The sequence below is a fragment of the Copadichromis virginalis genome, linkage group LG14 (genome assembly GCF_057382275.1).
Source record: "Copadichromis virginalis isolate Kocher_CV1m ecotype Utaka linkage group LG14, C_Virginalis_male_GT1.1, whole genome shotgun sequence".
NCBI lineage: Eukaryota > Metazoa > Chordata > Actinopteri > Cichliformes > Cichlidae > Copadichromis > Copadichromis virginalis.
In genome coordinates, this window is record NC_140631.1 from 1799174 (window position 1) to 1821642 (window position 22469).

The 22469-nt window shown below is 42.4% G+C and overlaps 1 protein-coding gene across 2 annotated transcripts in view; it reads left to right on the forward strand.

Moving 5' to 3' along the window:
- The window catches only part of sorl1 (sortilin-related receptor, L(DLR class) A repeats containing), a 94264-nt gene that overhangs the window by 15203 nt on the left and 56592 nt on the right, over positions 1-22469 (forward strand). For both annotated transcript variants that reach the window (XM_085478985.1, XM_085478984.1), the window contains exons 2-5: positions 7604-7720; positions 14589-14723; positions 15667-15828; positions 16722-16789. In XM_085478985.1, coding sequence (XP_085335111.1) covers positions 7604-7720; positions 14589-14723; positions 15667-15828; positions 16722-16789 — 482 coding nt within the window. The remainder of the gene's footprint in view (positions 1-7603; positions 7721-14588; positions 14724-15666; positions 15829-16721; positions 16790-22469) is intronic.

The following is a 22469-nucleotide window of genomic DNA, read 5'->3' on the forward strand; positions in this document are numbered from 1 at the left end:
CTTATATAACTATCATTAGCTTACAGCTTTAAGCTTTTAAGGTGCTAACTAAAAATAAAGACAAGATGATAGTTTATTCAATTTTAATGAAATTTGCAGATTGTTTCGGTAAAGTTTAATAAACTCCTTGCTATCTAAAATATAACAGGACACCGGGGTATATTCTCCAGCATCTCACACTTCTGATAATCAGCTGTCTGCTTGACGTTTATTCAGCTGTGTAAAAACTATAACTTTAATCTCAGCCAAACCGATTTACTCAGGAACAAATAAAATACTAAAGAAAAAAAAAAAAAAAAAGGCCAAACAACAACATTTTTAATTTATCTAAGTGACTCATATATATTTAACCTGAGTCGCGAAAGACGGCGGTGGGTTTGAAAACAATTTGCCGGGAGTCCGGTGTTTTCACGGCGCTAGTGACCTAGCCCCCGGCTAGCTATCGAGCTAGTGGGTAACAGACGTCTCCGAAAACTGAGCCGATATTTGAGGTTTACACAGCTACATTCTCGCCTGAAAATATGTTAAACGTTTATTTTGTGACCCAGAAAGAATAATAAGAGTAATATTAAAACTAACTAGCTACCGCCATTGTTGGAAACTAAGCTGGGACACAGCTACTTCTTCTTCTTCGGGGTTTAACGGCAGCTGGAATCCTTGTACATGCAGTGCTGCCATCTTCTGTTTCAGTCCGTTATTACACTCTTAAATCCTGCTATTATTCCTGCGTCTTTTGCGATCTTACAAAGCTTCAAACGACACGTCGACTATTAAATCAGTCGTCGACGATTTTGATAGTCGACGTAATCGTGACTAGTCGACAAATCGTGGCAGCCCTAAAACGGACCAAACTTCAGTCAGGAGAACAACTGAGATAATCCATCCACAATACGAGGTTAGTCATTAATATACTGCAACAACATGGGAATAGAGCAGCTGCCAGAGAATTCAACATTAATGAATCAATGGTACAGAAGTGGAGGAAGCAAGAAGAATGAGTTTAATAAAGTTTGATTTATCTGACTGCTTTGTTTCGCTTAATGTGCCTTATAATCCCGTGCACCTTATGGTCCAAAAAATGCGTACTGCACACTGCAGTTTAATGTTGCAAAGCACCTCTTTTTAACTTCAGTGGATATTATACATGGTTATGCTCAGGATATGTCAGCCCATTTCTACTGGAAATGCCTTTTGGTTAAACTTTCAGCAAGGAATTTGCATTTGCACCGTTACATTTTTATAAAGCTTTAATGTACATAAAAACCAGCTTCTTGTTTAAGTGAAAATAAATGGAAGGTTGTCTTTTTGCGCTAGTAATGTTGTGGAGTTGTATTTTGTCTCGCATCAATTATATCGTCGGTTATATCGTTATCGCAAATTTTCAAATATATATCGTGATAAATATTTTTGGCCATATCGCCCTGCTCTAGTACTGAATATAAATCCTCTTCATTAGTGTTGCAGAAAGCTGGGGGAGTAAATCTGTGCGCCCCCACAGTCAGCAGAGCTACAGAGTGACCTGCAACAGTTATGACGACTCTTACCGCTAACCCCGAAAACTGACATGGGTCAGATTAAAAGCCAGGCTTTTATTTTGTGTAACCGTGGGAAACGGAGCTGCCCAATTAGCAATGTTCTTGTTGTGTAAAAAGTGCTTAAGTGTCAGCACTGAAGCCATAAGAGTTTTTAAAGCTTGCATGAAGTTCTCTCGAGACTGCAGCCCGCTCACCTGTAATCAGCCGGCTGGCAGCTCCACAACATTTTTGTAGCCTGGTGTAAATTGTTGGACTTCCTGTCGCAGAGTCAGATCAACGGGGATATCCACCGTCTCAGCTGGAGGTAAACAATGCGGCTGTACATGCGGTGAAATGGCAGTGGGGGGCTCTGCGGAGGGATCGGCGTGTCTTAAAAAGCACTATAAAACATTTTACTGTGAGTTTCTGGGAACCCTCAAATATGCCTGTTGAAACCCTGATCTATCAGCAACAGGAAGCATGCGTGACGGGTCGTGTTACGGTCAGCTGAGCCTGAACCACAAAGCCTGATCTCTGCAGGGGTTCACCACCACTTCATGGAGCTTGGAACAAATATGCTGTGTTGCTGGGAGTTAGGGCTGCCACGATTAGTCGACTCGTCACGATTACGTCGACTATCAAAATCGTCGACGACTGATTTAATAGTCGACGCGTCGTTTGAAGCTTTGTAAGATCACAAAAGACGCAGGAATAAGTAGCAGGATTTTAAAAGTGTAATAACGGACTGAAACAGAAGATGGCAGCACTGCATGTACAAGGATGCCAGCTGCCGTTAAACCCCGAAGAAGAAGAAGAAGAAGCTCTGTCCCAGAATTCATAGCGCAGCCCAGTTCAGTTTCCAACAATGGTGGCAGCTAGTTAGTTTTAATATTACTCTTATTATTCTTTCTGGGTCACAAAATAAACGTTTAACATATTTTCTTTTTTTTTTTTTTCTTTTTTTTTTTTTCGTTTAACATATTTTCAGGGCTAGGCTAACTAGAGCCGTGAGAACACCGGACTCCCGGCAAATCGTTTTCAAACCCACCGCCGTCTTTCGCTACTCAGGTTAAACATACATAAGTCACTTAGATAACTTAAAAATGTTGTTGTTTGGCTTTTTGTAGTATTTTATTTGTTGCTGAGTAAATCGGTTTGGCTGAGATTAAAGTTATAGTTTTTACACAGCTGAATAAACATCAAGCAGACAGCTGATTATCAGAAGTGTGAGATGCTCCAGAATTTACTCCGATGTCCTGTTATATTTTAGATAGCAAGGAGTTTATTAAACTTCACCGAAACAATCTGCAAATTTCATTAAAATTCAATAAACTATCATCTTGTCTTTACTTTTAGTTAGCACATACCTTAAACACTTCAAGCTGTAAGCTAATGATAGTTATATAGGAGCAGATGCTGCTGGTGCAATAAGCTGTACGTCCAATGGATGATGATCTGACTAGTCGACTATCAAAATATTAGGGGTGCAACGATACTCGTATCGATATTGAACCGTTCGATACAGTGCTTTCGGTTCGGTACGCATATGTATCGAACAATACAAAATTTTAAATTTATTTGATCAACTTTCCTTCTGACGATGCTGTCTGTGTTGAGCGCTCAGTGGATCTGCACTCGACAGTGCAGCCTAGGCGGAGTAGTCGAACTCAGATTCACTGAGCGCAGGGCGAGCTAGCGAGACAGAACTTAGGCTCGTTGCAACATGGCAAATTGAACCTCCCCCACCCTCATTCAGATCTGGCGTTTGGAATTATTTTGGTTTTCATGTGACGTATGACCCTGAAGGTAAGCGCGTCATGGACTAAAGTAAAACAGTATGTTGGATGTGCCACGCAATGCTCAATTACATGGGTGTGAACTAGTGTGTTAGCGCAGTTAGCTCGTTAATGTGTTGGCTGTCTAGCCGCATGCACGGGGCGATCAGGGGTAGCTCGTTAACGGAGATTTGCCGTGTTGTGGCGTTAACGTCATTTCAACGAGATTTACGCTGACAGCACTAGTGGGAACACAACGAATATGACTGCACATTTACGCCGACATCATCCTGGTGCAAAGACAAGTGGAAGCAGACAAAAACAACAAGCATGCATGCTACAAACTTTACCCGAGTCATTTAGACAGCCGTTAGCACAGGATTCTCCTTATGGGGACCTGATATGTTTAATATGCTGCTGAGAATATAGCCCAGAAGAAGAGTATAGTAGAGCTTTTATTTTGAAAGAGACATTTCTCTGTAATAAACTCTCTTTTCCAAAGATGAGGGATTCCTCCATCAGATACAGGGCTCGCAAAATTTTTCCAGTCGGGCTACCAAAATCTATCTCTTCCCTGCCCGTCGGGCTATTGTAGGAAGGAAAAATATATGTCAATGCTTTTGCAGTCTTTCAGAAATGTAGCTGGGTAATTATGTCATTGGCATCGGTGAGCCACTGTCAATATGTGACATATTGAAATCGCGTTTGAATTTGCGCTTGTTTTTTTGCTTTCACTTTGCAATCGTGCGAACTGTGTATAGAGAGCGACAGCACTGATCTGTGAGTGATGATAATTTGTGCACCAATTCCTCTGACATCGTCTTATTAATCGTTAGCTTACTATGCAAACATGACAAGTGAAATCTCCCGCAGCAAGCTTAAACATGTGAGAGGTTGATCGCGCAGAGAATCGCTGAGCTTATGTGAGTGCATGTGTAAAAGCAGCAGGATATATATTTTAGTTCTGCTGAGCCAAATAAGACAGGTCAGGGTGAAGAAGTGACAGCCAAAGAAAAGCTTACCACAAAATGCAAAAGTTATGACAAATCAGACTATAAGGCAAAAAGAAAGTGCAGCTTTATGGTTTCATGGACAAAAGAATTTCTGTGGCTGCAATATGACGAGCTAAATAACCAGGGCTGCACATAAGTGGTCCGCAGGTGCGCATTCGCTGTCAAAATAAAAAACACGCACAAGATAAGAAGTTGCAACGCGTGTTTGCGTACAAAAGATTTTCAGGAGGAGGACAGACATTTGTTTAGAACTCTTAAAGATGTCGAAGAAGCTCCTTTAAGCAATTACTGTGAGGTTCCTCCACCTCCAAAGAAATGTCAGGAGTCCGAACCACAAAAGAAGCACGTATTCTCGGAAAAGTAGTTGCAGGAGGTGAGCTGGCTTCAAACAAATGATGAACGCACAGAGATGTGGTGCAGAATGTGCCGTGAAAATTTAATAAATGACAAATTAAAAAGGCATGAACATTTTTTTTTGTATCGAAAAAATATCGAACCGTGACACCAAAGTATCGAACTGAACCGAACCGTGAATTTTGTGTATCGTTGCACCCCTACAAAATAATCGTTTGTGGTGTATACGGTACACATGTTGTTGTCGTTGTGGTGCGTGCGACATGTGCAGTGGAGCTGCACAGCAGTAATCACCCATGGCGGGACCACCCGTACTGCTGAAGGTCTTCCTGCAATTTGCTGCAACCTGACAGACAATATTTATCTCTGGACTCATCGCTGCTCTCTGTATTCATGTGTCCGTCCCGAGAGCCCCTTCACCCCCTCACAGGGACCAGCGATGCCAAAAATACAGAGATTTATCGCTGCAACACCTCGGCTCCAGACACGGCCCAGACTTTTACCTGAGGGAGGCACGCTGAAGAAGACGGAGAGGAGGAGGAGATGACTAAAGCGGGTCTCAGTGAAGTTGACTGTGCCGCAGCGCCTCATAGTTGTCCCTTTGTTGGACCTTACATCAGGAAAAGGTTACATTTGTGTCTTGCTGGTGACAGACAGTCTAGCTCTCCAGGACATCTGTTCTGCTGTTTTCTGGTTAAATTATGCTAAAGAACAAATCTATCCTCGTACATCCTGCCTTTCGAGGCCGCCCCCTTAACTGCACAGCGAGCCTTGTTGCTGCAGCACTCTATAGATTTTTTAGACCGCTGTAGGTGGAGATATTAGCATCGCTGCGTTTGGCAGAATGCCGTCCAACACTGGCACAAACGTGCGAATATTAACAGCACGTGAGGCGTGGCAGTGCGGGCTGCACTGCCAGCAGTCGCTCTTTACTGCTGAAAAGTCTCAGGCTGAATATCTCATTAGGCCCGAGTCCTTTGTGCAGTCATAATTTTACCTTTTTGGCATCGTCGTCCTCACCGTTGTTACGGCGGTGGCAGCAGACTGGGTGGAGGGTTGTGTCTGATCACAGCTGACAGCGATACTTGTTGTTTGCTCCTCACTGAGAACTGCTAGAAAAATGCAGGGAAAGGCCTTTGAAGCAAAAAGGAGCCCTTCAGGCAGCCGGGCCCTTCTTAACATCATCAATAAAAGATGAGAAGAGGAAAGCAGAGAGAGCCAGCGACAAAGAAAGAGATGAAATCGCCTGTTTTTTTTATCATTGATCCAGGCGCCACGTGAGGTGCACCGAAGAAGATGGAGTTTGTGTTAAAGCAAGTTATTGGTCGGTCCTGTGCAGACGCACTGCTGGAGCACGATCAGCCAGATGTTTACGGAGTAAAAGAAAAGCGTGCTTTGCTCTGTGCTGCAGCTCCGTCCTCTGTGCCACGCTGCCGCAACGTCTTCCAAGAAACCGTTCAGACACGCCGTCTCGCTGGGTGTCCTTTCAGCACCACGAACAGGCCCTCTGCACTTGATTTTAAACGTGCTTCCACATACACCGTCCTGCTGTCCACAGATTGTGATGGATGGTTGTGCTCAAGCCCAAAGCGCCTTACTTTGAGATCCACGGACAGAGAGGATGAAAAATCACGAGTAGCTTCACTGTCCTGACACTGACTCGCAGAGCAGAACTTCAGGCGTGTCCTGAAGGTTGTGACGTGCACCTCTGGACTGACTGTCCTTAGGACGGTGGTCCTGCACCTGTGTGACCACAGACAAAAACTTTGTTCCTTCTTCAAACACGGTGGCAGCAGACACGACGACAGACCGTCGTCCTGCTACGAGGTTATTAAAAGAAACAATTGCAAAAACCTCCCAAAATACCCAGTGGAAGCTAGACTGGTTAAACTGGTGGAATCTGAATCTGCTTTGTGGTTGCGTGTTGCTCCGGGGCGGGGCTTCCCCCCTGTTGCTTCTCTTGTGTCCTTTTCATCTGCAGCTGCAGTTTGCTCTGCTGTCAGTTGAACAGCAGAACAGCTGGTGTGCTGATGATGACTGCTAGAGATGCAGATCAATGTCAGGAGTGGCCAAAATACATTTTTGGAAACTGACTCTTTGTTAAATACAAATAAATACATATAAACAAACGGAGACTATCAGCCCGGTGACTCCCGTTAAATGACACATGGGCCAGTTTTTCCCATGAAATATTGACTTGTGCTACTTTGATGTTGTTGCTAAATAAATCATTCAGATTGTGCACAGCGTATCTGGATTCACAGATTAAATGTGATTTGTCTCATTTTTGGAAATGTTCTGACAGACGCGGGCTCAACAGCCTGGGGTTATCTCAGGTCACGGCCTGGTTTGTTTGAATTCCTTACTGAGTTGTCATAAAACTGGGAAGCGGCTTCAGATCTGTGAGCTCCGTTGATCCTTATCTTTTTGCATCGTTTGACAGTCCGGCCGCCGAAGACAGAAAGTCGGTGTGAGGAGTCAGAGACGTGAGTTTGTGCCTGGCTTTGATTCAGCGCCTCAGATTCAAACCATATGCTGGCCTGAAGAAATGTCTGCATCCATCTTTGTGACTGTCAGCAGATCAGGATACTGTGTTAAACTCATCCGTCTCCTCGAGTGTCACGTGTCCACAGGGATAAAAACAATGGTGTTCTCACCAGCCTGTGCAAATGGGTACCCTAAAGTAAGACTACAGCTTTCCCGAGCCTTTATGGGGCCTTAAGCATTTTTTTTTGTTTCTAATATTCAAAGAAATTTTAATATCAGACAAAGAGAACTTCAGTAAATTTTTAAATGATTATTTTACTTATTAAAGAGAAAAAGCCTCCAAACCGACCTTCAGTACCGTCACAGCTCTGTGTCCGTGTCATCGCTGGATATTTCAGCCCATTTAAATTTCAGATTGGAAAGGTTTCCTTGCACCTTATGTTCACTTTTTTTTCTGCAGGCCAACCTGAATGACTCTCACAACCAGATGGTCGTCCACTGGGCAGGAGAGAAGAGTAATGTCATTGTAGCCTTGGCTCGAGACAGTGCAGGAACCACTGGGTCCAAAACCAGCTCGGTGAGTACGCCTGAAAACATCCATGCATGTAACATGTAGGGTAGGAAACCTGGGAATACTAAAACCAGAAGGCCCAGGATTATTTCCAGTAGGCTCATACAGTGTTCAGGTTAGTCTCAGGCCTGGTTTTCCAGTTAAATCCCAGTCTGTAAACTGTCTGTGTAAATTAGCAGCGTAGCAGAAGGTTTGTGTTCACACTTGTTTAACATGTTTCTCATGATGGTACAAGTGTTGAGCTACACATTAATCGGTCCCATCTGCTACCTCAACACACACACACACACACACACACACACACACACACACACACACACACACACACACACACACACAGAGAAAAGAAACTGAAGGCCTCAAACACAGCCATTAAACAGTACGCCGCTTCTGTTTCCACTTCCTGGGATGACTGAGCACTTTCAGACGGAGAGCTGAGGGGAATACTGCTTTCGATTGGGAAGTTTGTTTTGTCTCATTATGGGATGGATGTTGTTCTGTATTCCTCAGAAAGATTTATCTCATCATGCCAGTCCTTAACAGTGACCATGTTGGGCAGAACCATCAACCTTAAATAGCTGGTTGGAATAACGACCGATGCAGTTATTACTCAAACACCTTCATGCTGACCTGCAGTCTAAGCTAGCTAAACTGCTGATAGACAGTTAGGACCTCAGCATTGAATATTTCCTCCACGCTCACTACTTACCAAGCACAGCTGTGTGAGGGTAATGGCCACTGACCAGACATTACTGTGGTTACGAGTATTTGTGTCCGTGTGCTGTCAGAGCCAGAGCGAAATATAAATAATAGTTTTAAAAAATAGTCTCAAAAGGATTTTTTCCCCAGTGATTGCAAAGTGTCTAAAGCCAAAATTGTAAATACTGGTAGCACAGCTTTATAGATTATTGGCTGTTATTTATTAAAAATGTGTTTACAGTTTTTTACAGACGCTAGGACACATGTCTCAATACTTAGGTCACTTTTGCAAAACACTTCACACAATCCTCCTAACTGACCGTCAGCTTGGCAAAGCAGTTCATTTCACATTCAAAATGCACTACAACTACCAAAACACTTTATTCAGGTCTCAAATAAACTCATTCTTCCAGAACACTAGCAAAGGTTGACAGCCGACAAACACACTTTGTCACCCACAAAACAATGACCTAAAAAACACTAACAACATGTTACACAGTGTTTTCTTGTGTAAAACAAGGACACATCTCTGTTTATAATTTCAATATATGTTACTGGAATGAATCAGACATCATGCAGAATTCGTTAATATTTGTTTATGTATTTTTATTTTTTTGCACTAAGTAATCCCAAAATACAAGAATTTATATACACACCATCCACTGATACACATACAATTGTAATGCTAATCTACTCGGTCTCCTCCATTTGGCCACAGGTTCTCATCCACATCACATCTTATGTCATCTAGGGCAACACACCTAGGAAAGAATCTTCTGGCTGCCAGAATTGAAGGAGTTGAAAAATTGAAGGAGTAACACCTGTGTAGATGTTCATCTACAATGAGAATCAGCTGTGGCTGGTTAAACTGCATCTTTAGATTTAAAATATGTTTCAATAAAATATTGCTGTTGCATTTTGCTGTCTTTTCAAGTTTTGCATTGTGTTATTGTTTTGGCCATAAGTTTAACAGTTTTGAAAACAGTATGTAAGCACATGCAAAATGTCCTGTACGTACAAAGCTTTTTGGCAGTTGTTGTGTCTGAGTGAGAAGATAATTCATGAAATTTGAGAGATGTAGTCATTGGATGCATTTTGTGCCAAAACAATGATAACTGGTCCTCAGTTTAGCCCACATAGACTTCTGTTGTGCTCACTGTGTGAGGAGTTTTGCAAACGTGACCTAAGTATTGAGACATGTGTCCTAGCGTCTGTAAAAAACTGTAATTTCCATTATTCTCTGAAATTGCTCGAAATGCATACGTGAGGTCGTGTTTTGAATTCAGCTTGTTTTTATGTCACTGCAGTTCCACTTGTGTTCTGGTGAAAGTGAAAGGAAACACACACAATCCAAATAAACGTCTTTTTGTTGAAATCCAGAAAAGCTGACTCTCACAAATACACAGTCTGGTTTCTGAAGACGCTGAAATGATTCAGGCTTCAAAGTCACTGTCAGAGTTAATAAAGATAAACCGATGAACTGCAAAGCTCTCTTATTTCAGTAGATATTATGTTAGGAGCGTTAGCGTGTGTGCACAGGCAGCATGGAGGCAACCAGACTGTTAAAAGACAGATTCTGTCATCTCTCCATCAACTCAGGGATTTAATATGGTAGTGTTACATATGGGACATGGGACCTTTGACCTCTTGCTGTGGCCAAACACAAGCTCACGTTGTGGTTACAGCGGAGGCGTTGGTCCCCTCATCTTTCATGAATTCAAGTTTAGTTGCGTGTGACTGAAGGTCGTACATCAGTTTAACACGTTTGCTTTGAAGTGTCTGGGGCATGTGTGCAAAGTGCAGACAGAGTTTCGCACCTTTAGACTTCCTTTCACATGTATGCTGAGTTTTCTACAAGGAGATGCTACGAGTCTGCATTCAGTTCGTCTTCGTCACACGTCACCATTTACAAACACTGAAAGGCTCTGCAGCCAACCAGTCACACTTGTCCTTTATAGATGCCACAGAGTTTTTATTTGGGGCATAAAGCCTTAAATGAAAATGAACATTTTTTTAATTATGGCCTATCTCACACACCGACAAGCACAGGGTGTTGTGTTTAAGGACATGTGGTAGATATTTTCTTATTTTTGGTTTTCTTGTTTCTCTGAAAAAGGCTGACATCCATGCCACAGTTAGTTTGCTTTTACCATCTTTCACCATCGAAGTGTCTATAAAGTAACATCTTTTTGTAGGTATTCAGTAGGGGTGCAACGATACACAAAATTCACGGTTCGGTTCGATACTTTGGTGTCACGGTTCGATATTTTTTCGATACAAAAAAAATGTTCATGCCTTTTTAATTTGTCATTTATTAAAATTATAAATATAGATTTTAACTCAAAAGTACAGTTTTTAAATTTAACCCTAACCCTTGTGCGTGTTTTTTATTTTGACAGCGAATGCGCACCTGTGGACCACTTATGTGCAGCCCTGGTTATTTAGCTCGTCATATCGCAGCCACAGAAATTCTTTTGTCCATGAAACCATAAAGCTGCACTTTCTTTTTGCCTTATAGTCTGATTTGTCATAACTTCTCCGTTTCGTGGTAAGCTTTTCTTTGGCTGTCACTTCTTCACCCTGACCGGTCTTATTTGGCTCAGCAGAACTAAAATATATATCCTGCTGCTTTTACACACGGACTCACATAACGCTCAGTGATTCTCTGCGCGATCAACCTCTCACATGTTTAAGCTGCGGGAGATTTCACTTGTCATGTTTGCATAGTAAGCTAACGATTGATAAGACGTCAGAGGAATTGGTGCACAAATTATCATCACTCACAGATCAGTGCTGTCGCTCTCTATACACAGTTCGCACGATTGCAAAGTGAAAGCAAAAAACAAGCGCAAATTCAAACGCGATTTCAATATGTCACATATTGACAGTGGCTCACCGATGCCAATGACATAATTACCCAGCTACATTTCTGAAAGAATGCAAAAGCATTGACATATATTTTTCCTTCCTACAATAGCCCGACGGGCAGGGAAGAGATAGATTTTGGTAGCCCGACTGGAAAAATCGCTAGCTCCAGGACGTCGGGCTAGCGATATTGCGAGCCCTGTATCTGATTGAGGAATCACTCATCTTTGGAAAAGAGAGTTTATTACAGAGAAATGTCTCTTTCCAAAATAAAAGCTATACTATCCGCTTCTTCTGGGCTATATTCTCAGCAGCATATTAAACATATCAGGTTCCCATAAGGAGAATCCTGTGCTAACGGCTGTCTAAATGACTCGGGTAAAGTTTGTAGCATGCATGCTTGTTGTTTTTGTCTTTGCACTAGGATGATGTCGGCGTAAATGTGCAGTCATATTCGTTGTGTTCCCACTAGTGCTTTCAGGTTAATCTCGTTGAAATGACCTTAACGCCACAACACGGCAAATCTCCGTTAACGAGCTACCCCTGATAGCCCCGTGCGTGGGGCTAGACGGCCAACACGTTAACGAGCTAACTGCGCTAACACGCTAGTTCCCACCCATGTAATTGAGCATTGCATGGCACATCCAACATACTGTTTTACTTTAGTCCATGACTCGCTTACCTTCAGGGTCATACGTCACATGAAAACCAAAATAGTTCCAAACGCCAGATCTGAATGAGGGTGGGGGAGGTTCAATTTGCCATGTTGCAAGGAGAGCTTAACTTGCCCTGCGCTCTTCCTTCTGACTATGCTGTCTGTGTTGAGTGCTCAGTGGATCTGCGCTCGACAGTGCAGCCTAGGCGGAGTAGTCGAACACAGATTCACTGAGCGCTCCACACAGACAGCATCGTCAGAAGAAAAGTTGATCAAATAAATCAAAAATTTTGTATTGTTCGATACATATGCGTACCGAACCGAAAGCACTGTATCGAACGGTTCAATATCGATACGAATATCGTTGCACCCCTAGTATTCAGTCATTAATCAACCCCTTCATCCTCTCGAACACACAGCAGGCGCAGAAATTTGTCTTCCTTGAAACTGTGGATCACCAAGGTTACGTTCACACTGCAGGCGAAAGCGCATCAAATCCGACTTTTTTGACCCTGTGCGACTCATATCCGATCATGGTATGACAGTGTGAATGGCACAAATCCGATCTGGGTCACTTTCGTATGTGGTGCTGAATCCGATACATATCTGATGTTTTAGAAAGCGACTGCTGTTTGATGGTCATGTCGCATTAAATCCGTCTTTTACGTCACTGACACAAGACAGACGCCAATTATCAGCGCCGGAGAAGACATCGCGAACGCTTCCTGGCCATCCAGTGAAACTGTTGGGAAGACAACGTTGGAGAAACGTGAACATTTTATTTGTAAATGTATAATCTGCAGATTCTGACAGAAATCTGCAGCTATCCTCTGAAGCAGCGCTCCTCTAAAACAGCAATAAGGATCCTTATTAGGCCAAATGTAAATAACAAAATAACTTTATAACTTAAAGCAAAATTGGGAAACGTAAACAAGTCTTTATATTAAGGCCATCAGTCAAACAATACTGTTTGGTCTGGGTCTAAACTAGGGGTGGGCGGTATAAACGGTTTACGGTAGAAACGATATAAATTTGGCCAACGGTAGAGATCTTTACTATACCGCTCTACCACGATAGCGCATGTTGATGGTGTCATCAAGCTGCTCCTGTTTTGGTCGAAAGCCTCGCAGCGGCTGCAAACAACAACATCTGCAAATTATGGCCGGCGACAGCGAAGAGACGAAGCACTTTTGGAAGATGAGGAAAGCCAAAAACTGCGCTTCCTCCACTTCTGTACCATTGATTCATTAATGCTGAATTCTATCACAGCTGCTCTATTCCCATGTTGTTGCAGTATATTAATGACTAACCTCGTATTGTGGATGGATTATCTCAGTTGTTCTCCTGACTGAAGTTTGGTCCGTTTACAGCATCCTGCTATGCGATTGCATTTGTCCCTAACCATCAGGAACCTTCACGTTAACTTTTATCGAGTGGAAAAAAGTTAGCGTTCATCCTTCAACTTCACTGTGCTAATGTTATGCTAACGTAGCTGTTTTGCTAGCAATCATGTAGCACATCATTGTTTACCAGCTAGTCCAACAAACATCACTGCTGTTTAGCTTCTGTCTTCATCTATGTTGGAAGTGATAGCAGAGCTGTACGTTTGAATTTTTCAGAAATCTCTCAGTCAGAACATGCTATATCATGCTTAGGTGGAAACTAGTGAGCTAACTTCCTGCTAACCGCTAACTTCCTCTAACTGTGTTAAATTTAATAAATTCTGTTTTCATGGATGCCTGGATGCTAAACTTAATTGTTACACCTGGTAAAGCAGCAATGCTGATCGTTTTATTAAATATTAAAGAATTTAGACAGATTTTAACTCTCAGTGATGCTGCAGTGTTCGTTTGTTACTTTGGGACCTGAAGATGACGGAGTTTTGGACCCAGATTACTCCACGAGGCTCCTGACTACGGCAGCCATAATGCTCCGACAATCTATCAAGCGGTGCGGCTTCGTAGCTTAGCAAAGTCGTACTAAAACATTTTTGACAGATTTTTGAGCGGCGTGTAGCACATAAAATCTGTTTGAGGTCAGTAAGCACAACCAGAATTCATACATAAGGCACGTTGTCATTTTTTGAGAAAATTAAAGGATTTTAAGTGCGCGTTATAGTGTGTAAAATACGTTATACAGAAGAAAAGAAAATATCGCGATATATATCGTTACTGCATATGCTTCAAATTATACCGTGATATGAATTTTAGGCCATATCACCCAGCCATAGTCTAAACAGAGCGCGCTGTGTGTGACGTCTGCTTTTGTGCATGTGGGCCGCTTTGAGGGTTCACACTAGAGCGCATCACATTTTATTTGTAGTGTGAAGAAGCAGACAAAAAAATCGGATTTGATCAAAAAATCAGAATTGAGCATTAAGACCTGCAGACCTTTCAGATTAGCTTGACTCCACCAGTGTATGAATGTGAGAGTGAATGAATAGTGGAATTGTAAAAAGTGCTTTGGGTTCCTTGAAAAGCGCTATATAAATGCAATCCATCATCATTATTATTATTATTATTATTATTATTAGTGTTTTTAAAATGGCAGAATTTGCAGTTTGCCGAGTGAATTTTTTGATAAAAAAAATATAATCCAGGCCTTTTCTCAGGGACCGCCGGGTGCAGGCATTCATACCTCCCTTGTTGTCTTCAGGTCTACGTGTCCTATGACCACGGCACCACTTTCATACCCGTCTCACACAAGTTCAAGTTTTCGGGGGCTAAGATGAAGGACGGCAGCAAGCAGGTCATCTCGCAGTTCTACCACAGCCCTGCAGACAACAGGAGGGTGAGTCTGGTCCCACTGACCCGTATTTACACGAGAGACAAGTGGAAAGTTTCCTGTATGTATTCTACACAGCACACATTGTGATGTCAGCTGTATACTGTCAGGTATGAAATAAAGCTTTTGGTTGCATTATGGGAAATTTAAGATCCAATGGTGGAATTGTGGAAACTAATCCAGCTTCTCCTCCTGCACATATCTCAGTGTCTGTGGATTTGTCACTGGTCGTCTTTTGGTGGAGCTGAACTGTTCTGTCAAGTAAAGCTGAAAAACTCAGCAAATATCCAAATATCGGAACAGAAAAAGTACAATTTTAAGAAAAATGTGAGCTCATACAGCAACACATTCCCAAAAGAAGTTGGGAAAGAGGCAACAAAAAGCTGGAAAAGTAACTGTTACTAAAAGGAAACAGCTGCAGTAACATGGTGAAACTAATTAAGTTAACTGTCAGCAGATCGGTAACATCAGGTCTAAAAAGAGCGTATCAAAGAGGCAGACTTCAGGCAGCACTGCATTAACTGTCAGGAAGTAACTGGGACACATCCTGCATCATGCAACGACGAATCCTTGTGTGAACGTGGTGGGACCATCAGGAGTGTTATCAGTGTTCAGTTTAAAATCAGTGGCTGTGGAACTGGTAGCTTCCACATCTGGAAAGGCTCCATCAGCTGATTCATTTGAGTCCTCTGCTCTTCATGATTTTATGTTGCAAACTCGTTTTCTTCACTGATACTTTTTTAAGGATTAAACCTTGGCGCCCGATGGTGAAGTAAACACGGGCTTAAGCTTGTCAGTCATTGCATTTTGTTTCCCAACGTTTCTGCGGAGCTGAGTTTGTGCAAAGTCAGCCTGATAGACCTTAAACTTTGTTTCCCCTCAAAGAAAACTTTTCTAGGATTTGTCAGATTTATTATTTAATGCTTCTGTTTGTTGTCTGCCTCCTCAGTACCTGTTTGTGGACTCTACCAACAACTACCTTTGGAACGCCTTTGACTTCTGTAGGAACGTCCAGGGCTTCTCCCTCCCCTTCAAACCCACTGACCTGCTGCTCCACAGCAGACGAGCCAACCTGGTGCTCGGCTACGACGGCTCCCATCCCAACAAACAGGTAAAGCGATGCTCTGACTTTACAGTGCTGTGTGTTTAAAAGAATGACGCACTTTGTTTAGTATGAAGCCTCAGCGACACCTTTTACTGAGTGGTGCTTGTAGATATGATGAAGCATTTGTAGTGTGAGTTTGACTCCCTGTTACAGCCGAAATTTGACCTGATAAAATGACTGTAGCTTTGCATTCAAATGACTTCAGCTTCATCTTGATCCAGTCATGTGCATGTGTAGGAAAACATTTCATGAAGCCTTTCTGCACTGAATATTCACACAATGTGGACTTGATGGATTTTATTATTCCTTATGTGAATACTTGCAGTTATTGATGTATTCTACATATTTTGATACAAACAGAAGGACGATGTCTTCCTTACAAATGTCTAACAGCTCTGTGGAAACGTGTAAAAAAAGTGTGTGCCAGGTAAATAAGCTGGGACGTATTTGGACACTCAGTTAGGCTGCTGCTGCCAGAGTAACCACAGTTTATGAGTATTTTATGAGAACAGTCGGTGAATGCTTTGGTGTTTCCAAAGCATTCACCGACTGTTCCTCTGAATTTTTAAAATCCTAAAACGAAGGCTGAAATCGTGACTGTTTCTTGCACGTGTGCTTGATATGAAGTACTCGTCGCTTGTTCGATTCAGAAATTCACATGCAGGATATTCTAACCGGGACAGGAAGTGATGTCCTTGCATCATAGCTCTCCTGAGTTCAAACATAACAGTGGCAAACGTCTCTCCGGTGTTCTCCTTTACATGTGTGCTGGAGCCAAAACGAAGGAATGAGCTTGACCTACATTTTTACAGTGCACCACCCCCCTCTTCTCCTCCTCCTCCTCCCCCTTCCTCCTCCTGCTCTCTCCTTACACCCTCTCTCCTCTCCTGCCTTTCTAGCTGTGGAAATCGGACGACTTTGGGGAGACGTGGGTGTTGATCCAAGAGCACGTGAAGACCTACTTTTGGTAAGGAGGCTGAAGCAGTACAACAGGCATCAGAGGGTGTATCTATCCTGTCACCAACACAATGCTGAGGAAATATAACCTTCCAGAAAACTCCTATTAAATCTGCATGTCCTCGGCCTTCAGGCGTTAGCTACAAGCACATAAATAGATAAATTATTCTACAAGTTATTGCTGCGCTGTCTGATATTTCTAGTCAACAACTCTGATACACAGATGAGTTCATCCTTACTCGATAGCACGTCGACATTACCACAATAACACAGAGAATTAATGAAAATGTGTTTTTCTTCTTTATCTGACACAAAGTAGCTCTGCTTTATTCCAGTGTCAGGACAGTCAGTTAACATTTAGTCCGTTTAATGAAAGTAGACACCTTCATTAAAAAATAAATTGCTTAATTTTGTCATTTCTGTTGTTGGATTATCCAAAAGAATAATCCAACGGTGTTTGGTGTTTCTATACATAAGAGGTCAGAGCCCACACTCACAGCTGACGCCGTTAAATGTTGAAAGAAGAGTCGAGCTGTATTAGGAATGATACAACTCAGAGTTGTGGCTGCATTTATGATCACAGGTCTGTGGTTATTCAGTGATTGGTTTGACAAAATCTAAAGTAATTAAATATAAATAGCATGACTGCAGGCTTCAACAGTGAACAGCCTGCTGTAAAAGTTAAAGTTAAGATAAAGTTAAGACTGTTAATTAGATGTGTTGAGCTTTGGATGAGATGGAACCTGACCCAGATTATCTTGGATCGTCATGGAAACCCAGTCTTATTTGATTAATATGAAAATACAACCAACAAATTGTAGGCAGTTTAATGATTGTCTGCACAGTGTTTCCTGTGATTTTATACAATACAGCTTATCTCAACTCTAACATTTGTTGGCTACTGGCTGGATTTGATAAAAGATCAATAATGCAAAGAAGAAGTAACAGTTTAAGCTGTTCTGCATAAAGTCATTCAGATGTGTAAGGCTGATCATGAATCCAGTGAGCATAGTGAGGCCCAGTCTGGAACATCTGGGCTTATGGTGTCTCCATTCAGCTGTGAGTGCTGTGTAAACTTGTCTTGACCAATAAAGGAAGCCTCACTAACACCACTGTGTAAAGCAGACCTTTGTCACAGCCCCTTGTCCCCACACCAGGCATCCTCACTTTCTTCCACATGAAGATGACTAGAACTCAATGAATGATTCTCATTTAACTGTTTCCCGACATGACTGTGAGGTTTTCTGGGTTCAGGATGGACTCTTATCATGCTGGAATTATACATTTTGATTGCAAGAATGCACATTTTTCTGGTAAGCAGTTGTTGCACGTTTTCAAGCTTGTGTTTGTGTAGCTGTTGATAGTTGTCAAACCTGAACATTAGTGCACCTTGGAAAAATGTGTAGTCATTGCTGTCCTGTTATTAAGTGCATGACTCAACACTTTTGGCTTGTACTGTGAGCTTCGGTTGGGATAATTTCACAGTGTCATGTAAGTGGCTGAGAGACGGCAGCCTCCCCTGTTGTGTTTGTAGTATTTTAATCGAGGCTGTGAAACAACATGAGACAACACTTTACTCTGGCTATGTTGGTGCAGGTTCTCTGCAGCCAGGAGCCTTTAGATGTTTATTGAGCAGAGTAACATGTTGTCACCAAGGCAGAAAACCGAGTGACAGGATGGACGCTGAATGGACTCTACCTGGATTACATCAGGTTTGCCAGGATAACTGCTACTTATGGAAACTTGATACAGTATTTAGTGCTTTCATTATTTTAGTGTAAACATGGAAGGTTTGAAAGGTAAAATAGTTCCTGGTAAAATACTCAGTGCTTCTGCGCCCAGCATCATCAGTGAGCAACAGCAGCCATGAAAGAAAGGCAGAGTTCACTGATCGCTAAAGTCAACAAATGACCAACTCAAACTAAAACATGGCTTCAGGTAGCATTTTGCTCGCCATCTCTCACATTAACTTTAACCAAGCTAGTGTTAGCCTGCCAGCTGTTAACTTGGGTATCAAGTAAATAATGTTGTTTAAAAGTTTTAACCTTTCGATGTTTGTTTGTTGTTGTTTTTCTGGCTACTGTTAGCTAATGCTAGCATGTCTGCTAATACATAAGAATGCAAGCCATCTAATGGAGCAAAATCCACAGTTAGCAAATTCATCTGACTCCTGATGCTTATCTGGTAGCTTAGCTGACTGTTTTCAAATGATTTCCTCCGCTAATATAGCTTAGTTGCTAATGTTGTTACTAGCAAAATTGTGTGTTGCTGTGGGTTTGTTTTGTTTGTTAAACAAAATAAAGATTACATCTGCACCCCCACGCAACGTCTACAGCTGGGTTTCTCCCATCCTTTGGTAGGAGAGGATGTTGATGTTTAGGGGTGGTGGACGTCTGACCTAATGCGTTTATCACCCTGCCATATGGAGGGTGGTAAACTCGAAGGTGCTGAATCTGATTACCTTTCTTTGGTATGTGTACCTGTGAATCACTTCCTGCACAGATGCCCTTTTAGTGGAAATGCTGAATGGCTAGCTTACCAAATTAATTCCCCAGCTAAAGAGATTTATGACTCTGTTGAACCTATAGAATCGTAGTCATCATAAATAGTCATCATAAATGTTGTATTGGTATTAAGCTAATGTGCATAACTAAGACTTTCTTTCCATACTAATAGCAGCCAGCTTCTTCCACATGTATCTGGGATCTTCACTGTTTGCTTTTAGAACTGACGTTGGACGAGAGGTGAAGGATCTTGACGAAACTTTAAACAGTCCCGCTGTTATATTTCCAGTTTCCTTAGACTACCATGACCTGGATGACTGAGAATCTACACAGACACATCTGACATTGGTTGCTTAGTTATGTGCGAGTCAGCTTTGTTGTCATTACCATCATCAGGATTGTGGTATAAATCAGTCACTAACCAAGAGCTGCATGCAAGAGTGAGTAACAGGATGCTGACTGCAGATCATTACAGGGCTGCAGGTGTCATTAACAGTGATTTAGGCAGTGCTCCTTTAGTTCTTTTTTATAAAGCTCAACATGCAACGCTGCAGTGAAACCTGGTTTCAAGCTCTGTTGGACTGATTTATATTATAGAATAAACAGAGCACTAATGTTTGCCTTCTCCAAAGAGAATTATACCTGCCGTGTGCCAAAATATGTAATCAATATCCTCCCTTAACAACATTTCACGGTGATTGGTAAAAGCTGAATTATAGCTTTGGTGCAGAAGTATCCTTTCCTTTGCAGCCCTTGTACTATGCTACTGCCAGCAGTCATGATGGAATGAGTCATTATGTACTCCTTATCTGTTCCAAATGCTTCAGCACGCTTAGATTTTTGCTGTAAGTTAGAATCAGAAACAACTGGAGTCCTGTGGGGTTGAGGGACCAGTGGAAGCATTTCTGGACAATGCAGGCAGACCTGTTGATCTGTGATGCTTCCCCTCCACTCTGAGTGGATGCTAGACTGACGCTCTTTTAGGCAGGTTGCCCTCACCGTTTATCTATGTGGGGAAAAAACCTTTTTGCTCTGTGAATGAATTTCTGTCAGCAGCAGCTCAACTGTTTGCTGGTTATTGGTAAGAAGAAGCTATATGGTTTGATGGCTAGTCAATAAAAGCAGTTGAACTGGTGACTTTTAATATCAGTAGAAGTATGAATAGTTAAAGCATTTGAAGCTTCTGTTGGACCATAACAGGGAGTGTCAGTTAGTAAGGAAGAGCAACAGGAGTCCAGGAGGCGTGGCCTGGCCAACCTTAGCAGAGCTGCACAGTAGCTGTGGGGAGAGTTATGGTGTAAACCAACACATCCGACTCTGTCTCGCTTCCACAGCATGTCTTTATCCTGTCTTCCTTCTCTCACCCCAACCAATCACAGCAGATGGCCCTGCCCCTCCCTGAGCCTGGTTCTGCCGGAGGTTTCTTCCTGTTAAAAGGGAGTTTTTCCTTCCCACTGTCGCCAAAGTGCTTGCTCATAGGGGGTCATATGATTGTTGGGCTTTCTCTGTTGTATTATTGTAGCGTCTACCTTACAATATAAAGCACCTTGAGGCGACTGTTGCTGTGTTTGGCACTGTATAAATAAAGTTGAATTGAATCTGTCACGTGCTGCATGGACTGAAAACAAGCCAACTTCCTTCCATGGGCCCTGATGCTGAATCCTTTTATATCTTCTACTTCCCGTTGACCGAGGGCTCTCCCTCCGTCATCTTAGTTTGAGCTGAACTAAACTGTGAGAGATTTTGGATTTTTAAGGAGAAGCAGCAGTGTGCTTGATTCATAACACAATACAAAACTTAAAGGTAATGGTTTTATCTGGGTCATCTTTTTTATCATTGACAGCCAAAATGATCTGGTCCCTGGATTTCTAGATGTATTTAACTACTGATGCCTTTAAAAGTCAGCAAATAAGATTTGAAAATGCTGCTAAAGGTACAAACCGGCCAGAAGAAACTGCAAATTATCTGAGGACCAAAGCAACACAAATAAGGATTGATCTTACGCTCGCCCCTGGTGCTCCATCCAATTTGGGTTTAATCCTGTTTGTTGTGGCTTTAGAAGAGGCTGCTGCTTTTGTGCTGCACATCAGTCTGAAGGCTCTGTAAGCCAAAGCGATCTGAGCCTGACTATCAGTCTACTGCTGGGTGTGTTCAGAACCACCCAAACCAGTGGGACCCCCCACAATCTCGCATAACTGGTAATCCTGTGATCGCACGGCTAGAAGACGGACTGAGAGGCAAAATCCATTTTGTACAATAAGAAGTACAATCTCTTCTGCCATATGGATTACAACGAATGATACAAATCCCACATAAAAGGAGTATCAACTCTATATATAGGGAAACCAAGGATCTGTGGGAGAAAGGGGGGCGTTGAATAGATATCACATAGAAGCGTTGCAGCTCTGAACATTTTCAGGCTGACAGTAGTGCAGATTATAGCTGACCCCTAAAGTACCTTTGCTACGTGGGTCACAGGCTCAACCAGGTGAGCGGCATCCACAGTCTCTAGTGGGATGGTCTTTAACCTGCCCTCCCCCTCTGTTATGACGGTTTGTGCTGATAAATAGTGCAACTAAAGGTCGGGTGCATTTCCCGCTGGCGCAAGTTTTATCAGGGGAGCCACCTGACCTGCGATGTGTGTTTTCTGCAGTGTAATTGCATCTAGTGTGCCATGTGCGAGAAAGGCCAATGCCAGACTCCATGAACTGTCTGAAGTTCTCAAGGTAAAATTACAGCAAATTTTACTGCAAGAACAAAACCAAAAAGTATATCCTGTGAAACAAAACCAACAAGGAACCAGACCAGCTGAAATGTTCACCACTATGTGGACTGTTACTCGCTCAGGAATCCGACCGGTGCGAGACTGAAGAACAAGCCACGGTGACCTATGAGCCCAGATTATGTTGAAGCATTTTTAATGGCTTCAAATCAAATGAAGCTTTGATTGACGTGGAATTTCTTTTACGGTTAACTTGTAAAGCCTGACAGTCTGGTTGACTACATGTCCTGATTCATTGTTTTTGAGAGTTGAGCAATATCGCCAACGGAGGTTACGTGGTGGGTCCGTGTCCATAATGCTGGGATATCCAGTGTGCACAATCATACTTTGGCTTTCTAATGTTACTGGGAGAATTGGGCCTGCAGTGCTACATGTCTGGTCTGAGAAAAGATTTGTTATTAAAG